The following is a 23,603-nucleotide window of genomic DNA, read 5'->3' as shown; positions in this document are numbered from 1 at the left end:
GCGTGGGCTAGGGTGGTGGCAGTGGTGGCAGTGATGGTGAGAAGCGGTCAGATTCTGGATCTATTTTGAAGGTAGAAGCAACAGAACTGGATGATGGACTGACATTTCAGAGCAAGGAAGAAGCAAGGAGGTATCTTAGCTAGCTGTGTCCCCAGGACTGGGGCCACTGGAGCCACAGAGACAGTCCCAAGGCTGCCGAGGGAGCCCATGTGAAGCTTGGGTTTCCTCTCTTCTCTGTAGCTCAGACGGTAAAGAATCCACCTGTAATGCGGGAGACATGGGTTTGATCCCTGGGTTGGAAGATCCCCTGAAGGAGGGCATGGCAACCCACTCCAGTATTCTTGCCTGGAGAATCCCCATGGACAGAGGAACCTGGCGGGCTACAGTCCATGAGGTTACAAAGAGTCGGACACAATTGAGCAACTAAGCACAATCACCCTTCTGTAGAATGGTGCAGTTCCCATCAAATCTGTTTGCTAGACTTGATCTTAATCGTTTAGTATTTAAAATCTTGCTTTATAGTTGATAATAAAGGCAAATATATGGCATTCTGTCTTTACAATGAATGCAGATTTCCTCTTAATGGGAAATCCTTTGCTTCCAAATTTCAAATGGAAATTTTATTTCCAAATAAATTTGTAATTTATTTGTAATTGAAGGATAATTGCTTTACAACACTGTGTTGGTTTCTGCCATACATCAGCATGAATCAGTCATAGGTATACATATGTCCGCTCCCTCTTGAACATCCCTCCCACCTCCCACTCCATCCCACCCCTCTAGGTTGTCACAGAGCACTGGTTTGAGCTCCCTGAGTCATACAGCAAGTTCCCACTGGCTATCTCTATTACAAATGGTAATGTATATGTTTCCAGGCTACTCTCTCCATTCGTCCCACTCTCTCCCTACCCTCTGCATCTGCAAGTCTTTTCTCTATGTCTCCATCAAATGGAATGTTACTTTAAAAACAACATAGTTTCCATTCATTTAGGATGCTGAAAAACTTCTTCAATCTAGGTGATCTCAGGGCCAGCATATGTTCTTTAAATCGCATTCCTTTCAAAGCTCTGGCTTGGTATTTTTTTGTTCTGAGAGGCTGGGAGAGAAGAGGGCCTGAAAGGAGAGGGGGGAACAGAAAGGCCCAAAGACAAAGTTGAGTTTCATAGCAATGATGGACCATACTTTATGCTTTTCAAAGGAATTTCATGCCAATTATTTGTTGTCATGTTTTGCAAATTCAGGACCAGAGGTATGTCCTGACTCCCAGTCTGGTGATTTTGATACTTATAGCACTGCCAAGTCCTTAAGTTTGGGGGCTAGGTGGGGGAGGAGCAGAGCTCTCCATGAAAAACAAAAATGTTTCAGTAGACGTACAAGGCCCTTCTTTATCGAAGCAATTTATTTCATCTGCATTGAGAATGATTGTTAAAAGAAAATTTGGTATTTTCCCACACCACTTGTCTGCTACACACATCAGCAGGGCTTTCATTTCTCAGTCCTTGCAGGCCCACCCTTCAGAAGCTATTATCTGCTTGACAACTGGCTGAGACCTCTTGTCTCTTTTCCTCTCTCAATTAAACACTAAGGATTGAGGTTCCCATCTGCCCTGGAGCAGACAAATCTTTTGTTATACCTGTTTCCAAGAAGCTGAAGAGCTTTATTGCTTTCTCCAACCTCTGTAGTTCTCTTTTCAAAACACTTGACCCTCAACTGCAGATGGTACATGAAATTGGTTTCCCAAACTTTGAGCAAGGCTCTCCAAAGCCCGCTGTTTCAACCCTGCCTCCACCCATCCCTGAACCAGGAAAGAAAAAAACCACACACGTTTTCCTAAGTTGTTGTTTTTTTCTCTCTTTTGTAAGCAATCTCATCTTAACATGAATGTGGCAAACTCCTAGAGAGAAATGGTAGGATGTATCTCCACTGAGTAGGTTTTTCTCTCCGTAGTGGATGGGACTGACCTGGCCGTCTTTGATAATGCTGTGGGTAATTGCGCTTTATCCAGGATGGTGCCTTCCTCTTCTATGGGAAGACAGAGGGAGCCTCAGGTTCAAGCTGAGCAAGGAGCCAACAGATGTGGAGTGGCTCCCCATGCACAGGGTTTTGAGGGTGAGAGGAAAGGGAAGGTGAGGAAAGAAAAGGGCAGAAAAGGAGGAACAAGAAAGAGTAAGGTGAGAGGGGTATTTGCAAGTAGAAATAAAGCTATGAAAAGAATAATAGAACCTCTAATTTTTTTGGTTGAAAAATATTAATACTTTTATATAAACTATTATACTAAATTATTTTCCAACATATAAAATTTAAATGAATGTAATTGTTTCATTATTGTAAAAATATCACATTTGTCATTAAAACCTCAAATAGCACTGAAGAGTTTAAAGTGAAAAATTTGAGTCGGAGTCCTTCCCCTTCCCTCAAAGTCCTCCTCATGGCCCGCAGAGGCCCGTTAGTGGTAGCAGTTTTTGTGCGTCCTTGGCAGACAGACTAGCTCTGTTCATATGCAAACTTCAGTGTGCTTTCTAGATGCATAAATGAGATCATACTATTTATTATGGCCCATTCCTAGCCCTTTTTTCCTTAAAATTAATAATAACTATCTGGAATTTTCCCATTTCATTTTTAATTTAATTTTGGGGTAGTTTTAAAACAAAGGTTTTTTCTTAATTGAAGTATAGTTGATTTACAATATTGTGTTAGTTTCTGGTGTACAGTAAAGTGATTCCATTATACATATATATATTCTTTTTCATATTTTTTCATTATAGTTTATTACAAGATATTGAATACGGTTCCCTGTGTTATACAGTAGGACCTTGTTGTTTATTTTATATATCCCAAACTCCTAATATATCCCTCCCCTACCATTTCCTCTTTGGTAACCATAAGTTTCTTTTCTATGTCTGTGAGTGTGTTTCTGTTTCATAAATAAGTTCATTTATATCATTTTTTACATTCCACATATAAGTGATATGCGATATTTGTCTTTTTCTGACTTACTTCACTTTTTATGATAATCTCTAGATCCATCCATGCTGCTGCAAATGGCATTATTTCATTCTTTTATGGCTGAGTAGTATTCCATTGTACATATGTACCACATCTTCTCATTTATTTTCATTGAAGTATGGTTCATTTACAATATTTGACATAGTCCCATTTCTTCTCATAGAGATCTACTTCATTCTTATTAATGGTTGCATGACATCCCATTGTATATGTGCCCTGTGGTGTGTGGAACCCTGTTGATGGACATTTAAATGAAATAGGGAGCCCAGAGCAGCACCACCCAATAGAAATTAAAGGTGAACCACAAATGTGAGCTGCCTATAGAATTTTGAAATTTCTAGTAGTAGCCATATTTTCTTCTTGCTGATTTGAGATGCCACTTTTATACATGAAATTGTTTGGGACTATTTTATTTCATTCACCAATTTGCCTATTTCTACACCATTTCCAGTAGCCACATTTAAAAAGTAAAAATGAAAAAAGAACTTCTAGAAACAATTTTTAGCATAGTTGGTTTTTTCCATTATATATCTTGCTTCAGTTCATTTCCATACTCAAAAAAAGTAAAGAGATGAAACTTTTATGAAAATTTTTAAAATACTTTAGTATAAGATTGTTTCTCATTGAAGTATAGTTGATTTACAATGTTGTGTGTCAGGTGTACAGCAAAGTGAGTCAGTTACATATGTGTGTGTGTGCATGTATATATGTATATTTATATTCTTTTTCAGATTCTTTTCCATTATAGGCTATTACAAGAGACTGAATATAGTTCCTTGTGCTATACAGTAGGTCCTTGTTTATCTGTTTTATATACATTAATGTGTATCTGTTAATCCTAAGCTTCTAATTTATCCTCTCCCCACCCTTTCCTTTTCAGTAATCATAAGTTTATAAGAAAGAGATGAAAGTAATCTTAAGAATATATTTTATTGAATCCCATGTATCAAAAATATTATTTCAACATGAAATCAATATTAAATATTATTAGTAAGATATTTAACACTCTGTTTCATACTCAGTCTTTAAAATCAGGTGTGAATTTTACACTTCTGGCACATTTCAATTCACACTAGCCAATTTCAAGTGCTCAGGAGCCACACATGGCTGCTAGCTGTGGTCCTGGACAATGGAGGTCAACCAGACAGAGGCCCAAAATGTCACCCAAGTTGTGTGTCTCTGTGGCGGTAGGAATGGCTTAGAGTGGCAGAAGCTGAGGATGAAAACCTCAGTGTCACCACTTGGGACAACTCCTGGGCCCTCTTGGGTCGTTTGTGTGTGGATCCCCATAAATTTGCTGTATGCTGCCATGGTGCAAGGCAAAATAGCTGACCCACGCACAAAAAGCCCAGCTCCTTACCCCCTGAGGGGCTCTAGCTCTGCTGGCCACAGAGATAAAGAAACGACCTTGAGTGCTCAGGAAGTGATTATCTGGGGCCTGCCACAGGTTCCCCTTTCTTTGCTTCCAGAAGTGCATCTGTTCGCAGCTTCTCATTGTACTTAATGAGCACTGTACCCAATGCTCCATTTCCTTTTTTTAAAAGTAGAGTGATGTGCCAATGGGGCTCTGAGGAAAGCCCTTCACTGGTGTCAGAGAGGGTGTGGTGGGAGGAACCCACACTGTGGCTTACTCAACTGTAAGATCTTAACCCAGAAGCTCCCAGAGCTACTGTGTTCCCTGGTGGCAGTGGCAACAGCGATGGTGGCCCAGCCTAGAGCATGGAATGGTGAGCATGGGCATGATTTCATACTGCAAGGGGATTTGCAATGGGGTTGGAGGTTGGAGGTTGGCGCCTGGATGGGTGCTGGCAGTATGGGAGGAGGTAGGTGGCTGGAGGACACTGAGGATGGGGAGGCCATCTTTGGCCAGGTTTGGGAAGCATTTGGACTTCCCAGCAGGCTTGAGGGCTTGCCCCCAAGTTGGCAGGAAACTGAGAAATATGATTATCTCCTGCAGCACAGCATGCTGTCCCTGGGCAAAGGCAGTGGCCCCATGCCCACTGCCTGACTGATTTCCAAACCAGCCCTACCCCAGCCTAGCCTTTCCCTGCTGGCCATCCACAAGAATCCACGCATGCTGGTGAGCTGCTCCATGGGCTCAGAGTGGACTCTGAAACAGGAGAAAGGGAGCTCTTCTTCACTGGCCCCTCTCCCGGTTTCCAGGGACTGCCTTACATGGGGGTGCTCAGCCTTCTTTATGATCCAACTCTCACATCCGTACATGACCACTGGAAAAACCATAGCTTTGACTAAACGGATATTTGTCAGCAAAGTGATGTCTCTGTTTTTTAATATGCTGTTTCTAGGTTTGTCATAACTTTTCTTCCAAGGAGCAAACGTCTTTTAATTTCATGGCTGGAGTCACCATCCTCAGTGATTTTGGTGCCCAAGAAAATAAAATCTGTTACTGTTTCCACTTTTTCCCCATCTATTTGGCACAAAGTGGGACCAGATACCATGATCTTAGTTTTTTGAGTGTTGAGTTTTAAGTCAACTTTTTCATTCCCCTCTTTCACCCTCATCAAGAGGCTCTTTAGTTCCTCTTCACTTTCTGCCATTGGAGTGCTATCATCTGCATATCTGGGGTTATTGATATTTTTCCCGGCAATCTTGATTCCAGCTTGTGATTCATCTAGCCTGGCATTTTGCATGATGTACTCTGCATATAAGTTAAATAAGCAGGATGGCAATATACAGCCTTGACATACTCCTTTCCCAATTTTGAACCAGTCCATTATTCCATGTGCGGTTCTGTTGCTTCTTGACCTGCATATAGGTTTCGCAGGAGGCAGGTAAGGTGGACTGGTATTCCCATCTCTTGTATGCGAGGCAGCAAAAGAGACACAGATGTATAGAACAGTCTTTTGGACTCTGTGGGAGAGGGAGGTGGGGGGATGATTTGGGAGAATTGCATTAAAACATGTATATTATCATATTAAAAAAACAGAATTTTCAACAGTTTGTTGTGATCCACACAGTCAAAGGCTTTAGCATAGTCAATGAAGCAGCAGTAGATGTTTTCTTGGAATTCTCTTGCTTTTTCTATGATCCAGCGGATGTTGGGAATTTGATCGCTGGTTCCTCTGCCTTTTCTAAATCCAGCTTGTATATCTGAAAGTTCTCTGTTCACATACTGTTGAAGCCTAGCTTGAAGGATTTTGAGCATTACCTTGCTAGCATGTTAAATGAGCATAATTGTACAGTGATTTGAACATTCTTTAGCATTGTCTTTCTTTGGGATTGGAATGCAAACTGACCTTTTGCAGTCCTGTGGCCACTGCTGAGTTTTCCAAATTTGCTGACATATTGAGTGCAGCACTTTAGCAGCATCTTTTTAGAATTTGACGAAGTTCAGCTGAAATTGCATCACCTCCACTAGCTTTGTTTGTAGTGCTGCTTCCTAAGGCCCACTTGACTTCACACTCCAAGATGTCTGGCTCTAGGTGAGTGACCACGTCATCATGGTTATCCAGGTTCTTAAGACCTTTTGTGTGCAATTCCTGTGTGTATTCTTGCCACCTCTTCTTAATCTCTTCTGCTTCTGTTAGGTCCTTGCCATTTCTGTCCTTTATTGTGCCCATCTTTGCATGAAATGTTCCCTTGGTGTCTCTAATTTTCTTGAAGAGATCTCTCGTCTTTCCTGTTCTATTTTGTTCCTCTATTTCTTTGTATTGTTCACTTAAGAAGGCTTTCTTATTTCTCCTGGCTATTCTCTGGAACTCTGCTTTCAGTTGGGTATCTTTCCCTTTCTTCTTTGCCTTTTACTTCTCTTTTCTCAGCTATTTGTAAGATCTCCTCAGACAACCACTTTGGCTTTTTGCATTTCTTTTTCTTGGGGATGTTTTTGGTCAACATCTTCTGTGCAGTGTTATGAATCTCCGTACATAGTTCTTCAGGCACTCTATCAGATTTAATTTGAATCCATTTGTCCCTTCCACTGTATTATCATAAGTGATTTGATTTACATCATACCTGAATGGCCTAGTAGTTTTCCCTACTGTCTTCAATTTGTCTGAATTTTGCAATAAGGAGCTCATGATCAGAGCCACAGTCAGCTCCTGGTCTTGTTTTTACTGACTGTATAGAGCTTCTTCATCTTCAGTTGCAAAGAATATAATCAGTCTGATTTTGGTAGCTTTCTGCCTGATCCTCTAAGCTGAGGCCTCCCAACAAGTTGAGCCTGGGCCAGAGTAAAAGTACTAGGAAGACAGAGCAGCTTCACGGCAAATCAAAGTCCCATATGCATACAGTGGCCTCACCCCAGTTCCACTGTGCCAGTCCCCTTCTCCAGCTGACCAAAGGGTGGAACCCTGCTAATTAAGACTCATCCCTGAATGCCAGTGGCTTCGCATAGAGCTTGGCACATACATGGGAGCTACCCAGTAGAGTGTTCTTGGATCGATGGATGAATGATCATGTTCTAGATTTTGTCTTTGCTGTACCACTTGCTCCCAAAGCCCTCAAATTAAAGTCTCTCATATCACTTTTGCTCCTGATACTCCAGGCACCTCAGCTGCCACTAATCTCTACTAAGAAAAAGTCATGAGTACAGCCAACCCAAGGACTCCTGAGGGTAGGCTGGGAGAATGACCTCACTGCGCATTATTGCTTCTCTCTCTTCACGTTATTGCTTTTAGGGTCTTCTGGGCTGAATCATCCTACTCTGAGAATCAAAAGCATGGGATTGGATTCTAGTCTCAAGCCTGCTTTTTCCTATTTACATGACCTTAATCAAAAGTTACATAGCCTCTCCAAGACTTAGTACTCTGCTTTGTAAAATGGAGCTGAAAATACCTATCTGGGATTGTGGTAAGGAATAAATGAGAAAATGCATTAGGATGAACCCTAAGAAATTGCCCCCAAACAGTTGAACACCAGCAGTTTTGTACAATTCAACCTAATATATAAAGTGCTTCCTCCTTTACATCAGAATGCAGGTCAAACTAATAGTAGCAGCTATTCCTCCACCAATCACAGCTGCAGGCATTTCCTGGAGTACTTTGGCCTGGGAAATCGGGACCAGGTATTTTTAAGAGACTAGACTGGTTCATGGAAAGCAAAGGAGGTGAGAAACAGGGTGACTTCTGGCAGCTCCTACCCGGGAATGATTTACCCAGAAGAGCACAGTAGGAGTTGGCAGCTTCTCCTGACCTGGGCAGGAGTGCTCACTTCATAAGTCAAGTTCCAAGGCAGAGATGGCCTAGGACGGGCTTTCCTTCCCAGGAGCAGAGCCACAGGGGTCCCAGACCATCAGGCATTTGGGAGAAATTGAAAGCAGCTGCCTGCCAGCTTTTTTCTGCCTAGAGGCAGCTGTCAAGCCCAGCTTCTCTTAATTCAGCAAAGATTGAGGCCTGACAAAGCTCCAATTTGGAACCAACAGCCATGATGATCACAGTAGGGAAAGCCCTCTCACCATTCTACATATCTGCTACTCAATCCCAGCTCTATCTGTAAAATTCATGGGGTTTTAAGTGGGAGGGGCATGGGAGAAGTCCAAAGAAATGCCCATTGACTGGCTGTGCCTTGGATACCAGCACTCCAGGCCGATGGAGACCACAGGGGCACTAAGCAGATATTTACAGAGTGCCTACTCAGTGTTTCCCAGTGAGGGCACAATTGTCGTTTTGGTCAGTACAGTTCATTGTACTGGACTGTCCCATGCATTGCAGGCCAAGTAGCATCTGACAGCAAGATAAGGATAGGGTGCACCTTGTAAGCCTAAGAGCCAAGTGAGTCCCAGTCACTGAAGCTCAGGAGAATGGCCCCAGCAGAGTGGTGGCCTCTCCATCACTCTGAATGGCACCTTGAAGATGACTTTTTAAAGTAGATGCTCCACAACTATGTGTTGGCCTGATGGCCATGAGCTATCCCATGAACCCAGTGACTGGGTAATCTTGACTGGGCCAGTGGAGACATGTAAAATCAGTCAGATGGGGCCTGGGACCTCAGGGTAGAAAAGCCAGGAAAGATATTCCCCCAGGAGCTGCCCGAATGGGGGTTATACCCCTGGCAGGCAGTGAACCACTCTGCTCAGGGACCCAAGCCCTGGCCAGCCTGTGCCAAAGAGTCCACACAGAGGGTGGGGCCAACTCAACCCCAGGCCCAAGTGCCAGTTACCCAGCATCAGGCAGCATGGGAGTGGGATGTGTGAAATTTTTTCAGGAAAGTATGATGAATCTCCAAGCTGAGCTACAGCGTTGACCCCGCCAGAGCACAGAGGTGCTTGACCAGGAGTCCATGTACTTGGATGGGAAAAAAATTACAACTTTATCTTCACTAACCTCTAATTGAAATGTCAACTTCCCTTCCATTATGAATGCAGCAACACCCTGCAGTTGTATTAGCACTACCAGCGACTTTGTCTCCAATTAAAACTGCAGAGATTTTTATATCTCATTACTCTTGCTGTGGGCTTCCCAGGTGGCACAGTGGTAAAGAATCTGCCTGCTAGTACAGGAGACTCAAGTGACGTGGGTTCAATCCCTCAGGAAGGTCCCCTGGAGTCGGAAACGGCAATTCACTCCAGTATTCTTGCCTGGAAAATCCCATGAATAGAGGAGCCTGGCGGGCTACAGTCCATGGGGTTGCAGTGGGACATGACTGAGCATACACACACCACCACATCACTCTTGCTGCAGATATCTTGAAATATCATTACACTCATAGCCATGAGTGTGGTAGTTACTGGACCTGCCACTAGGTCATATTACTCAATATGCTAATAATGAAACATCTATTAATATATCACAAATTTTAAAGCATATGTGTTTATAATAATCTTTAAAAATAATTGGCTTCCCTTGGTATCCTATGTATCTTATTTTATACTCATAGAAACATTCCAAGAAAGGGTCCGTAGATATCAGCAGACTCCCCAAATGGTCCAAGCCATAAATGTGTTAAGAACTCCTGGGTTTGAGATTTGGCAGGAAATCAGGCCAATTGTGGTCAACAGGGGAGGCCTGGATGCCAGAAGAGGCAACACAGGCTTGTGCTCTGTAGGCACCAAGAGGATACTAAAGGTTTCTAAGCAGGAGACTGCCCAAGATGGTGCTGAGGTTTCCAGCCTGGGATTCCAGAGATGGTGGTAGCATTAACAGAAATAGAGAAGTCAGGAGGAAAGGTCAATTAAGGTAGTGGGAGAGACTTTTGCTTTAAACATATTAAATTTGGGGCTAAAAATTGGACATCTATGTGAAATTGTCCACCCAGCTCTGGAAAATGCAAGTGGGCAGACTGGGAGAGTGGCCATTGCAACAGAAAAGATTTGAGGGGGTCATCCTTCAAGATGGTCATAGAAGAGTTTAGAGTAATTGTAGCCTTCATTAGAAAAAAGAGAGTGGGAAAAAGAGGCCAAGGCAAGAGGTTGTCATAGGCTGGATTCTCTGGGAAACAGATTCTGAGACAGAGATTTGCATGCAGGTATGTAAGGAGATGGAGAAGGCAATGGCACCTCACTCCAGTACTCTTGCCTGGAAAATCCCATGGACAGAGGAGCCTGGTAGGCTGCAGTCCATGAGGTCGGTAAGAGTCGGACACGACTGAGCGACTTCACTTTCACTTTTCACTTTCATGCATTGGAGAAGGAAATGGCAACCCACTCCAGTGTTCTTGCCTGGAGAATCCCAGGGACAGCGGAGCCTGGTGGGCTGCCATCTATGGGGTCGCACAGAGTTGGACACGACTGACGCAACTTAGCAGCAGCAGCAGCAGCAGCATGCAAGGAGAATGGCTTCTAGAACAGCACCTATGAAGAAGTAATTGAAGCAGGATTGGTCAAAGACAAGAGTTGAACTGCAAAACATAGTCACACTGGAGACCTTAGCTGATCACATGAGGAGTTCTGAACTGGGACGTCCTTCATAGCATCCCAAATGTGGCCGGGTGGCTGGGTCTTTCTCTTCCTACCACCCTCGCCCCCATATTTTGACTAGTCTTTGGATATAGGCTGCCCTCCCCCAGGGCATTTCCTTGGATAGGGACTCAACTATGAGCCACCAGCCAACATCCCTAGCAACTAGGGGGATGAGTTCCTTGCTCCTGAATGAGGGAAGGGAAAAACTTCAAGTCTGCTGTCCCAGCCCTGCGGAAAGTGCAGATAAATACCCCCAACCCTGCACAGGCCTTTGAGGAAGTCCCATCCTGCAGTCTACAGCCAGTTGTAGGAATCTAGGGACAGGGAACCATGGCCTAAAAGGAATTTGAGTTTTTGGTGCCTGTAATACAGAGGTCTCAGTATTTACTCCAACTTCTCCCATTTGGGGCTAAGCTGGGAGGAAGTTGGAGAGAGCTGAGCCATTGCTATCCTCCGCTGTTTGTTTTTAAGAGGTTACCAAACTGAGCAAACCAACCACAGCAGAAACAAGTTCTGTGGCCTCTGGGTCCCTCCCTTCCCTTTGGGGTGACCCACATCTCAAAAAGGGGATGTCACCACAATTGAGGTGAGAGCCCTGCTCACAAAGCCTGCAGTCTGTCCAAGAAATGATACTGTTAGAGCTGCCAAGTAAAAGGAGGTTGGGCTTCATTTTGAAAGTGACACATGTACAAACTAGACTTTTGGTTTTGACATTTATGTCCTAAGACCAAAAAAGCAAACTAAATAGCAACCAAACTTATTAGGCACAAGCTCTTCCCAAAATGCAAAATCCAGAAAAATTGATTCATTTGCTCATTCATTCCATGAAAAAATAACAGGCTTTGAGTTTGCAAAATGATAGGCCAACTGTGGCCTGAAGGTCAGTTTTTTCTTGTTATTGTGCATAGTTTTAAAAATAATTTGTTAGTTGCCAACTCACTTTTTAAAAAATTCTAAGATCTGACCACAATGAACCTGTCAGTTAGAACTGAGAAATCCTGTCCCCTTGTGAATGGGCATACCTCCTATCCCCTAGTTTACCTCAGGCCCCATTCAGTCCCCTGCTCTCCTGAGTAGAGGCCCTGCATGCCAGCATTCATGTTCACGAACACTTGTTCAGTTGCTCAGTCCTGTCTGACTCTTTGCCGCCCGATGGACTGCAGCACGCCAGGCTTCCCTGTCCTTCACCATCTCCCAGAGTTTGCTCAAACTCGTGTCCATTGAGTCAATGACGCCTTCCAACCATCTTGTCCTCTGTTGTCCCCTTCTCCTCCTACTCTCAATCCGTCCCATCATCAGGGTTTTTTCCAATGAGTGGGCCCTTCATATCAGGTGGCCAAAATATTGGAGCTTCAGCTTCAGCATCAGTCCTTCCAATGAATATTCAGGGTTGATTTCCTTTAGGATTGACTGGTTTGATCATGAACACTAGAGCCAGCAAAGTTGGATGCTGAGGCTGCAATGCTGGATGAGTTTTATAGCTCTGCTCCCAGGACTGTCTCTGCCCTCTTCCACTCCTCACCTAGTGTGGGACTCAGACCCACCAACCTAGACATTGCAGATCTGTTATGCACCAATAGACAGGGCTTTGGAGAAGAAGATACTGATGTGGTAAAGAGAAGTTAGGAAAACTTCAGAGATTCTAGGAGGACCGATAGACTTCTAATGGGTGGCAAAAAAGGCGGGGGTGGGGAAAAGAGGCATGTCAGTACAAAGGAATGCCTGGAGAATGGCATTTCTAAATGAAGTGGCTCGTGTTTAATGGAAAGGAGTGGAAGAGGTCTTGCCAGCCAGGTTGAGGGTTGGCATTTTACTCCAGAGGTTTTAAGGCAGAGGCATGAGCTGATCTGACTTGTGTGACCAGAATATGACTGTGTTGGCCCCATGGAGAGCAACATCCCAGGCAGGGAGGGCAGGCAGGAGGTTCTTGCCAGTGCTTAAGCGAGAAGTCATAGAGATTTTATTTGAGGAGATGCCAGTGAATGAAGGAAGGAAGGGATTCATGAGGGATTTAGGTCAGACTGACAGGTCCCGGTGATTCCTCAAAGTGGATGGGAACTTGTGCGCCATAGTGCACTGCTGAGCTCTGCTGGTGGCCACTGTAGCAGGTGCCCTTTGTTCAGTACTTATCCATCTGTTAATGCACTCCAACTTCAAAGCCAAAAACAGCGAATGAACTATCATTCCACAAGGCAACCTGCTCCTTGAGGAGCTCCCCAGTGTCACTCCTGATACCCTGGCACCCATCCTGACCTTAGCTGTAAGGACAGTCTCCTCTGCTTCAAAGCAATGTCCTAGGCAGGGGCTATGCCCAATCCTGGTCATCACTGTATGCCCCAATGTCTATGTCCCCAGTACACAGAAAGGACCCAATAAGTGCTAAATGAATGAACTACTTTTTTGCACCTAATGTGTGTCAGGTGGGCTTCCCAGGTGGCGTTAATGGTAAAGAACTCTCCTGCCAATGCAGGAGATGTAAGAGACACAGATTCAATCCCTGGGTCGGGAAGATCCCCTGAAGGAGGGCATGCAACCCACTCTGGTATTCTTGCCTGGAGAATCCCCATGGACAGAGGAGCCTGGCGGGCTACAGTCCATAGGGTCACAGAGTTGAACACGACTGAAGCAACAGCACACATGCACGTATGTCAGGTACTTCACAAATATTGATTCATTTCTTCTTGAAATATCCCCATGAGAATAAGCCAGGTATGCCTGTGATTCCCATTTTTAAGATGAGGAGAATGAGGCATGCAGAGGTGGAGAGACTTGCCCAAGATCATGGGGATTAGGAAGAGACAGAGCTGGCATTTGACTCCTGATTGATGCTGCTTCCCCTACAATACATTGCTCCAAAGTATGCATCCAAACAGGATCTCAACTGAGAAGGTCCAGGTTGTTCCATTTTTTTCATTCTTGTTTATTTAAAAAACCTAATTTAGAGAAGTTAGATTTGCCCCTCAGAATGCAAAGCAGATTCCCAGTCAGTGAGAAAGTCATCCTACACCCGTGGGAGATGCAGCTGAAACCCAAAAGACTGAGCATCCCCTGGAGGATGCAGGAACAGAAGGGCGAAATGCCTCCCTCTGGCCCAGGTATCTTTTCTCAACCAACTTCTTGTTACTCAGAGTGTGATATGAGGACCAGCAGCAATAGCAGCACCTGGCTCTCAGGAACACAGCATCTCGGCCCATACCCCTCTCCACCTACTGATTCGAACCTTCATTTTAACAAGACCCTCAGGGGATTCTTATGCATGAAAAGTTGAGAAGCATTGACCTAGGGGGCAACCTTTGAGAATTGACCTGACTCCTCACCAGATGGGAGCTCCCTGAGGGCAAAACTGTGTCATCTTGTGCCCCCAGGGTCCTTGCACAGTGCCAGGCACCTAGCAGGTACTTAGTGATGTGTGTTGAATGAGTAAATTTCTGAAGGAATCTAGCCACATACAGCCAACTTAGGTACAGGTAGAATCATGTACCAGGCACATTTTGCAGCCCTGCCTGCACTTGTCACCTGCTCTTGTAAGCTGCCCAAGGCAGAGGGTCCAGCCCTGAGGCTCCCTCCCAGCCTGTGGTCCCATGAGGGAGGCCCACCAACCGGAGGTTTGTCTCTATAGGCCTTAGACTTTGGATAGGATGCCAAACAGGCTTGCTTCCTCCATCCTCCCATCCTGAAAACCCCAAGGAGGAACTTCTGAGGCACCTACAGTCTGTTTTTTGCTCTCTTCAGAGGACCTGGCTTCCTCAGCACAAGTGACCGCCGCCATCCCCATGTCGTTTCTCAAAGGCATTCCCCTCCTGGAAATCCAGATCCTTTCCAAGGTGCAGAAGGTGCTGCCAGGTGCTGGCTACCAAGCCCTCCATGAGTGTGCAACCAAAATAAACCTCTGTTGATATGGAAACGGGTCAAATTATTTTAAGAAAAAAAAATTGCTCCTTCATTAAGTCACGTTGTTATGGCAACTGGGATTAGGAAAGTTACTTGGCCAAGGAGGTTATGTTCAACGTTTTGGGACTGAGAGTTTTCAGAAGAGCAGAAAACAATTTGTGAGCTCATCTCTCCGTCCCCTGGCTCTGCGTAGAGTAGGAGGGGGAGGGGGAGGAAGAGAAGAACCAGTTGAGAATCAGGCCGTCCCACCTGGATGGGCTTGTGCAGGGGGACTGGGGGCCACTCTCAGGGGCCCTGCCTGTGGTGATGCAGGCTGAGGTCATAAAGGATATGTGGGAAAGGAAACTACTGGGGAAGAGGATGTCCTGACCAGAGGTCCAGAACTGCATGTGCAAGCAAGCCCACTACTCTGCTGCCAGAGGAGTGCTGCAACTTCCTGGAGTAAGGGAAAGGTGGGAGAGTTGAAGAAAAACCACAGTAGCTACTCTTGATTGGGTCTTTACTGTGTGCTGGGCACTGAGCTAAGTCCTTGACACTCTCACATTCAATCCTCGCAACAACCCTGCCAGGTAGTATTATTACCTCAGTTCTTCAAATAAGGAGATGGAGTATTAGGTCAATGGGGTGACTTGTCAAAGGTCACACAGGAAGTGCAGAGCTGGGATTGGAATCTTAAGTCACTGTTTGCAGCCTCTGCTGCAAAGTCAAAGGACTAATCACCTGAAACAAGAAACCAGGTATTATCTTAAGCCCTCATTCATTCATTCAGTTAAAAATCATTTATGGAGTACCTACTCTGTGCCAGGCCCTGAGAAGAGCATACACATATTGCATCTGCTTCTTAACCTTCAAGGAGTCAGAAACCTTGTGGGGAAACCTTGCAATAACGTGGGTACCAACAGGCTGCCCCAGGCAAGATGCTAAGCAGTCAGGGAGCCCAACAGCCCTGAACAGAAGAAATGGCAAATCCGCCCTTCCTCAGAGGGGCCCTGGTCTCCCTTCTTGCTTCCCTCTCCCTTTCAGATATTCCAAAGTGCTCCTTAGACTCAGGAAACACTGTCCTTTGGCATGGAAAGCAGAGAGGTTGAGGGGCTCAGGCCAACAGAAAAGAGGGGCAAGAGCACCTGAGACTCCAAGGGTCAGGAAGGGAGGTCAGTCAGAGGGCCCAGCCTTGGTCAAGTTTTCTGCTTCCTTCCCTACAAGTCTGGGGAATGCACCATAAACCTCACTGTGACGGAGGCTAGGAGGCTGCTGTGAGGTGTCCTGGTCCCACTAGAAAAAGCGGGTTCCATCCGGCTAAACCGAGTCATTGTGCACCAAAGCTTTTCTTAACACAGAGTGAAATTTGTTGCTGCTTTTTAAATTGCCAGTTAGTAGTATGTGAATAGTGCTGAGGCACTTTGCCCTCTTTTCTTTCTAGCCTCAAATAGGCTACTGTTGTGAGATTATCACCAGTGTGCTGTGTGCCAGTTTGCTGTCAGCATAGGCCGGGGCCTGGCTGAATAACAACTTAAGCAAGAGCCCCTAACCCAGCCCAAGACAAAGCCTTCAGAGCCTGCCTGGAGGATCACCAACCTGGCACCCAGTGGGTACACCCTTATCCCAACACAGCTTAGTCAGTGCTCAGCAGGGAATACAGAGGGGTTCCATCTGCACTCCAGAGACTCATTGAGGACCCTCACACACACACGCTCACACCAGGTCTTGTGCAGTTTTGAGTAGGGGAATAAAATTTGCTAGAAATTCAACATCTCCATTCACATTTACTCCTCACTGCAAGGTAGATGCTATTTTCCTCATTTTATAGAAGATAAAATGGAGACTCTCAGAGGGCTAAGGAAATGCCCATGGTCACACAGATGGGAAGTCACAGAGCTGGGACTAAGAACCACAGAGGTTCTCATTCCTTACTGCTTCCTGGGCTGAAGAACCCCCCAGAAAACTGCCATGTGACTCTGTTGACTGCCTCAGCAGCCCCAAGGACTATTTACATTCTGCTCAGCGTTAGCAAAGCCACTGTCCACTGGAATCACTGGGGATATATCTGATTAAGAAATCATATCTGTTTCTGCAAACTGGGTTGGGAAATTAACTGTCAGAGAGACCTGAGTTTAAGTGTAGGGCTATTGTTTACTAGCTGGGTGGTTTACAGAGCCTCTCAATCTCATTTTTAAATGAAAGTTTGTTGTAAGAATTAGAGATAATATATACACTGCTGCTGCTAAGTCACTTCAGTCGTGTCCAACTCTGTACGACCCCATAGACGGCAGCCCACCAGGCTCCCCCGTCCCTGGGATTCTCCAGGCAAGAACACTGGAGTGGGTTGCCATTTCCTTCTCCAATGCGTGAAAGTGAAAAGTGAAAGTGAAGTCGCTCAGTCGTGTCCGACTCTTAGCGACCCCATGGACTGCAGCCTACCAGGCTCCTAATGCCTGATATACAATAGGAACCCAATAAAGCGATAAATAAAAGAATCATCTGGAGAGTTTTTGAAAACAGCCCATGTTGGAGCCCTACTCCAGACCAAGTAAATCAAAATTCCTGAAGGGCCGGGGGTGGGGGGGCCAGGGATTAGTATTGTTAAGTTCTGCAGATGGCTCTAAGGTACAAGTGGGGTTCCAGGAGTGATGCCCATGGCCCCTCTTCACAAGGAGCTCCCAACAAATGGAAAAGACAGAGGCAAGCAACCACAGCCCATAGAAGCCAGGACTTCAACCTGGTTCTGGGACAAGGATTGGGTTGCAGCTGACTTCAGGCGATAAGCGCCATCTAAAGCTAAATTAAAGCATTACAGAGAATTCCCTGGTGGTCCAATGGTTAAGACTCTGTGATTGCACTGCCAAGGGTGTGGATTTGATCCCTGATTGGGGAACCAAGGCCCTACAGGCCATGCCAGGGGGCCAGAAACAAACAAAAAAAATCCAGCAACAAGTAGCAGCTCCACAGTAGCATGTTAGCAGTGAGGAGGGGCTGCACTGACCCTCTGCACACTCACACTCAGCCCCCCTCAGCATCAGGAGTGGATATTTGCAAGGACAGCTGGCTGGAGCGGGCTTCCCTGATAGCTCAGTCGGTAAAGAATCCACCTGCAATTCAGGAGACCCCGGTTCGATTCATGGGTTGGGAAGATCCACTGGAGAAGGGATAGGCTACCCACTCCAGTATTCTTGGGCTTCCCTTGTGGCTCAGCTGGCTGAAGTGAGATTCACTCGTTTATTCATTCAACATGCATTTACCGAGCACCTACTGTATGCCAGGCACTGTGGATACACCGGTGACCAAGACAAAGTCCGTTGCCTTGGGGAGTTTACCTCCAATGAAAGGCAAACAGATAGGAAACAATAAAATCAATAAACCAGAAAAGTTTCAAATGGCGGAAGGACTATGAAGGAAAGCAAGCAGAGATGTGGCCAGGATGACTAGGATCTGGGCACCATAGGATTGCAGGATGAAAGAAGGTCTAAGATTTAAATAAAATAAAATTTTTTCACCCATTTATATTCCACTGTCAAGAGTGCGGATTTGATCCCTGATGGGGGAACCAAGGTCCTTATCACCTAAGAAGGTGATATTTGAGTGAAGACCCAGCGGATTTGATCCCTGATGGGGGAACCAAGGTCCTTATCACCTAAGAAGGTGATATTTGAGTGAAGACCCAGCGGATTTGATCCCTGATGGGGGAACCAAGGTCCTTATCACCTAAGAAGGTGATATTTGAGTGAAGACCCAGCGGATTTGATCCCTGATGGGGGAACCAAGGTCCTTATCACCTAAGAAGGTGATATTTGAGTGAAGACCCAGCGGATTTGATCCCTGATGGGGGAACCAAGGTCCTTATCACCTAAGAAGGTGATATTTGAGTGAAGACCCAGCTGAAAGAAGAAAGCAAACCATGTGACTACCTGGTAGAAGAGTGTTCCCAGGCAGAGGGCAACCAGTACCAAGGCCTTGAAGTGGGAATGGGCCTGGCATATTTGAGAAGCAGCAGGAAGGCAGCAGTGACCAAAAAGAGCTTACAAGGAGAGTGGTAAGCAATGAGGCCAGAGAGGAAGCCAGAGGCCAGATGATGGTAGGGACTTTTCATCTTCATATAATGTGATGAGAAGCAATGGGAAGGTGTGCTGGGGAACAATAAAATATAATAAACTTTTTTCTTTAGTAACTTTTAGTTACTTTTTTCTTTTTTCTTTAGTTCTTTAGGTTTATTGAGATATTAATATAATTCATATGCTATACAATTCACCCATTTATTTATTTATATTGAATATAGTTGATTTATTAATACAATGTTGTGTTAGTTTCAGGTATACAGTACAGTGATTCAGTTATATCTATATATGTATGAAAATATATGCATATATCTCTTCTAGATTCTTTTCCATTATAATTACAAGACATTGAATATAGTTCCCTCTGCTATACAGTAGGTTCTTGTTGTTTATGTTTTACACATAGTAGTTTGTATCTGCTAATCCCAAACTCTTAATTTATCCCTCCCCTACCCTTTCCCCTTTGTAACCATAAATCTGTTTCCTATGTCTGTGAGTCTATTTCTGTTTTGTAAATAAGTTCATTTGTATCATTTTTTAGAGTCCACATATAAGTGACATCATATGATATTTGTCTTTCTCTGTCTGACTTCATTTAGTATGATGATCTCTATCTAGGTTCATCCATGTTGCTGAAATGGCATGATTTCATTCCTTTTTATGGCTGAGTAATATTCCATTGTGTGTGTGTGTGTGTATGTGTGTGTGTGTGTGTGTGTACCACATCTTTTTATCCATCCATCTGTCAACGGACATTTAGGTTACTTCCGTGTCTTGGCTATTGTGAACATTGGGGTGCATGTATCTGTTCACCCATTTAAAGCATATAATTCATTGATTCTTAGTATATTCCCATATATGTGCAACCATCAACAGTTTAATTCCAGAAAGTTTGCGACCCTTCACCCATTAGCAATCACGTCGTACTCTCACCATCACCTACCCTGGCCATTGGTAATCACTAATCTACTTTCTGTCTCTTGGATTTGTCTAGTCTGGACATGTCACATGAATAGACTCATACAATGCGTTACCTTTTGTGACTAGCATATTTCACTTAGCATAATGTCAACAAAGTTCATCCATGTTATAACATGTATAAGAACTTCATTCCTTTTTACTGGCAAATAATGTATCATTGTGCGGATATACCACATTTGGTTTATCCATTCATCCATTGATGGACATTGGGTTTGTTTCTACCTTTTGGCTATTATGCATAGTATTGCTACAAGCATTCATGTACATGATTTTTTATGGACATATGTTTTCAATTTTCTCGGGTGATAACTCTGAGTGGAACTGCTGGATCATGTCATAGCTCTGTGTTTAATCATTTGAGAAACTGCAGTCTGTTTTCCATTGTGGCTGCATAATTTTATATTTCCTCCAGCAATGTATCTGTGGCCAATTCCTCCACATCCTTGCCAACACTTGTGACTGTCTGATTCTAGCCATCTTAGTGAGTGTGAAGTGGGATCTCATTGTGGTTTCAGTGTGCATTTCCCTGATGACTAAAGATGGCAAGCATCTTTCCATGTGCTTACTGGCTGTGGATGGCCGTTTATGTATGTTCTTTGGTGAAATGTCTCCCCATTTGTACATTATGTTAGTATTTGTCTTTTTAGTATTGAGTTGTAAGAGTTCTTTATATATTCTATTGATAAATACAAGTTCCTTATCAGGTAGATGATTGGCAAATATTTTCTCCAGTTCTGTGAGTTGTTCTTTTCACTTTCTTGATGGTGTTGTTTGAAGCACAAAAGGGTTTTTTTTTTTTTTTTTTTTTAATGAAGTACAGTTTACCTTATTTTTTTCTTCTGTTGCTTGTGCTCTTGGTGTCATATCTAAGAACCCATCTCCTTGTCCCTTAACTTCGAGAATGACTCTTCTGGCCATCACGCTGAGAACAGATGGAAGGCAGGGACGCAGAGTACCGAGCAGAGGCAGAATGAAAGTGGCCATGAGGGGTCACTCTGAGCACTCAATGCAGAACCTCGACCTCCTGATTGAGGGCTGGGCTCCAAAGCCTACAAAACGGCCCAGACCCGGACACAAGCATTTACATGCTGCCCTCATTTTCTTGCCTTTCTTTTATGCAAATCCTGCATGCACCTGGTTGGACAACTCAAATGTCTGGAAAATAGGCTCAGATGTGGATGGCCTTGGGTGGCTAGGGAGGAGCCCCTCTCACACTAACTCAGTGTAGGACCTGAGAAGACACCTTTCCTCTTTCTGGGCCCCAGTTTCCACATCTCTATTATGTGAGGGGCTGGACTTGGGTCTCTGGCTGCGCACACGCTTCTGGGTCTTCGCTTTCCCAGTCTCACAGCGTAGCTAAGTGAGGCTGGCAGGAAAGATTTGTTGTGGGAGTGAGAGCAAACCACAAAGCAGTATTTACAGTATGATCCCATGCTTTGTTTGGCATCGGAAAACTTCCGGAGAGGTACACCCAAAGTATCATCAGTGCTTGTCTCTGGCATGTGGAAGATGATGTGTTTTTTTTTTTCCTCTTTCAGTTTGCTTGTATGTTCTGATTTTTCACTTTGATAAACATGTTTTGCTTTTGTAACAAGGAAAAAAAGAAAAGCATAAGAGGAAGAAAGTAAAATTGACATTTTAAAATTAAATTTTATTTATTTATTTTTGGCTGTGCTGGGTCTTCGTTGCTGTGCGGTCTTTTCTCTAGTTGTGGTAAGCGGGGCCACTCTCTCATTGCGGTGCGCTGGCTTCTCATTGCAACGGCTTCTTGTGGAGCACGGGCTGTAGGAGTCAGGCTTCAGTAGCTGCAGCGTGTGGGTTCTAGGGCATGGGCTTCAGTAGTTGTGGCACACAGACTTGGTTGCTCTGCAGCATATGGAATCTTCCCATGTCCTCAGCATTGGCAGGTGGATTCTTAATCACTGGACCACCAGGGAAATGCTAAAGTTGACATTTTTTAAAGAGAGAGATTGCCTAGAGGTCAATAACAGGGAAGGGGAGCAAAAAAGGTAGTCTCTACCAGAGCCAGTAGGAGCACGTGCCAACACACCTTTCAAAACATGAGGTGCGCTCTCCACCAAGGGAGGTTGCATGTCCCAGAAATTGGACTCTGAGATGGAGATGAGTGTGCAGGAAGTTTATTAGGGAGGATCTCAGGATCTGCAGCTTTGGAAAGAGGGTGAAGAAGCAGGATTGTGCAGGTGGGACAAAGCGCACTGCTGTCCTAAGGCCTTGCTCAGTCAACCTAAGCGGGAGTCTCTGGCTCTGAGCCGGCAATTCAGAGTTGGCCTGACTGGGGATGAAAGAGCCACCCTAGGAAGAAGGTATGACATTTGACAAGGAATCCCCACAGATTCCCCAAAGCAAAGGAATCCCCAAGGAAAGCAAAGGAATCCCCAGAGCAGTACAATGCTGCCTAAGGCAGCTCTGTAAACACTTAGGAGACTAAATTGTTTGTCCCTGAGGTGAGATCTGGGCAGGACATCAGTGTCTGCTATTAGGAGACTGCCTGGCAAAGGAGACCTCCATGAAGGGCAAGGCTGTAGGTTAGAGGGGTTTTCAAAGAGGAAAGCATCATTTTTGAATTCAGATGCCTGGCTGCCCTCCCATTCTGAGCTCTAATCTCTATTCTGATTTGTCTCCCCAGGCAGTGACCTTTGAGGGCCACTGATGGGCCAGCCTTTAGTTTAGGTGCTTTCCACGATCCACAACACTACTCCCAGCTTTATCTCCTAGGATACTTTCATTGCTCTGGAATACAGACAGAATGGAAATATTCTGAGCACATTTTATCAATGAGGAATCCTAGGTTGAGAGAGGAGACCCAGCTAAGTTGTGATGACGTAGGCTCAGAGCCAGCTCTGTCCAGCCCCAGGTCCCACCTTCCGTGTCCCTGGTGACACAGCTGCCCAGGCTTTCAAGTGATTTGTTTTGTGATCAAATGGACAAGTCTGTCTGTTCCTTCTCGTTATTGCCAAACCAGTTTGTTCCCCATGCCCACCAATCAGTTTCCAGATGAGCCCGCCTCAATCCTGCAAATCACAAAGTGCACTTTTACTTAGTTGATGCAATATAAAATCGCCCTTCCTCTCCTGGAAAGCTGCTCTCTTTGGAGGGGAGCAGAGCTCTCTTGCACCTGAGCCTCCCCAGTTTGGGGGGACATGGGAGGCTGAAGCCAGTCTGGCTGAGTTAAGCTTGAGTTAATCTTATTAACCTGTGAGATCGATTGGCTGAAGGCACCAGGCAAGTGACAGCACAGGCACTAATTCAGTAGTGACCAGAGCAGCCTGACGGCCAGGGACTAATGTATCAGTCCTTTTTTTAATGGATGGGATTGCACTTAGCTAATTGAGTCTGAGACTGGCGTGAATATGCCCTCTCTTCAGGCAACCCCCTTGTGACATGGTGCTCCTGGGTGGATGTTCTACAGAGGGAATAGTGAGGGAAGAAGAAGCAGGTAGTAAGTGATGCCCCCTTCCTGTAAGCACACTGTAAGGACTGGTTTGGGGACCCAGGTACCTAACTTGCATGCTGCTCTCAGGAGGCAGTGGTTCCCAAATGTGATCCTCACACCAGCAGGGTGAGCATCCCTTGGCGACTTGTGAGAAATGCAGAAGTTTGGACTCTACTCCAAACCTACTCGATTATAAACTCTGGGAGTGGGGTCCAGCGATTTGTGTTTTAAGAGGCCCTCCATGAAATTCTGATTCTCAGTAAAGTCTGAGACTCACTGAAGGAGTTATGAGCACAAACTCTGGCACCAGGCAGCCTGCGTTACTAGCTATGACTTTGGACAAAAGACCTAACTTTTCAGTATCTCA

General features: G+C 44.9%; 1 protein-coding gene across 6 annotated transcripts in view; it reads left to right on the top strand.

Annotated features, from left to right (window-relative positions):
• NHSL2 (NHS like 2) overlaps positions 1 to 23,603 on the top strand; it is a 155,299-nt gene that overhangs the window by 91,521 nt on the left and 40,175 nt on the right. The window contains exon 1 of one of the 6 annotated variants that reach the window (XM_070783887.1): positions 3,586 to 4,733. The exons of the other annotated variants lie outside the window; for them this stretch is intronic. Within the exon in view, the coding sequence (XP_070639988.1) occupies positions 4,706 to 4,733 (28 nt within the window). The 5' untranslated portion in view covers positions 3,586 to 4,705. Of the gene's footprint in view, positions 1 to 3,585; positions 4,734 to 23,603 lie in introns of those variants that run through there. 6 annotated transcript variants of the gene reach the window in all.

This window comes from Bos indicus, chromosome X, assembly GCF_029378745.1.
Source record: "Bos indicus isolate NIAB-ARS_2022 breed Sahiwal x Tharparkar chromosome X, NIAB-ARS_B.indTharparkar_mat_pri_1.0, whole genome shotgun sequence".
Lineage (NCBI taxonomy): Eukaryota > Metazoa > Chordata > Mammalia > Artiodactyla > Bovidae > Bos > Bos indicus.
This window is presented reverse-complemented; position numbering and strand designations above follow the sequence as displayed.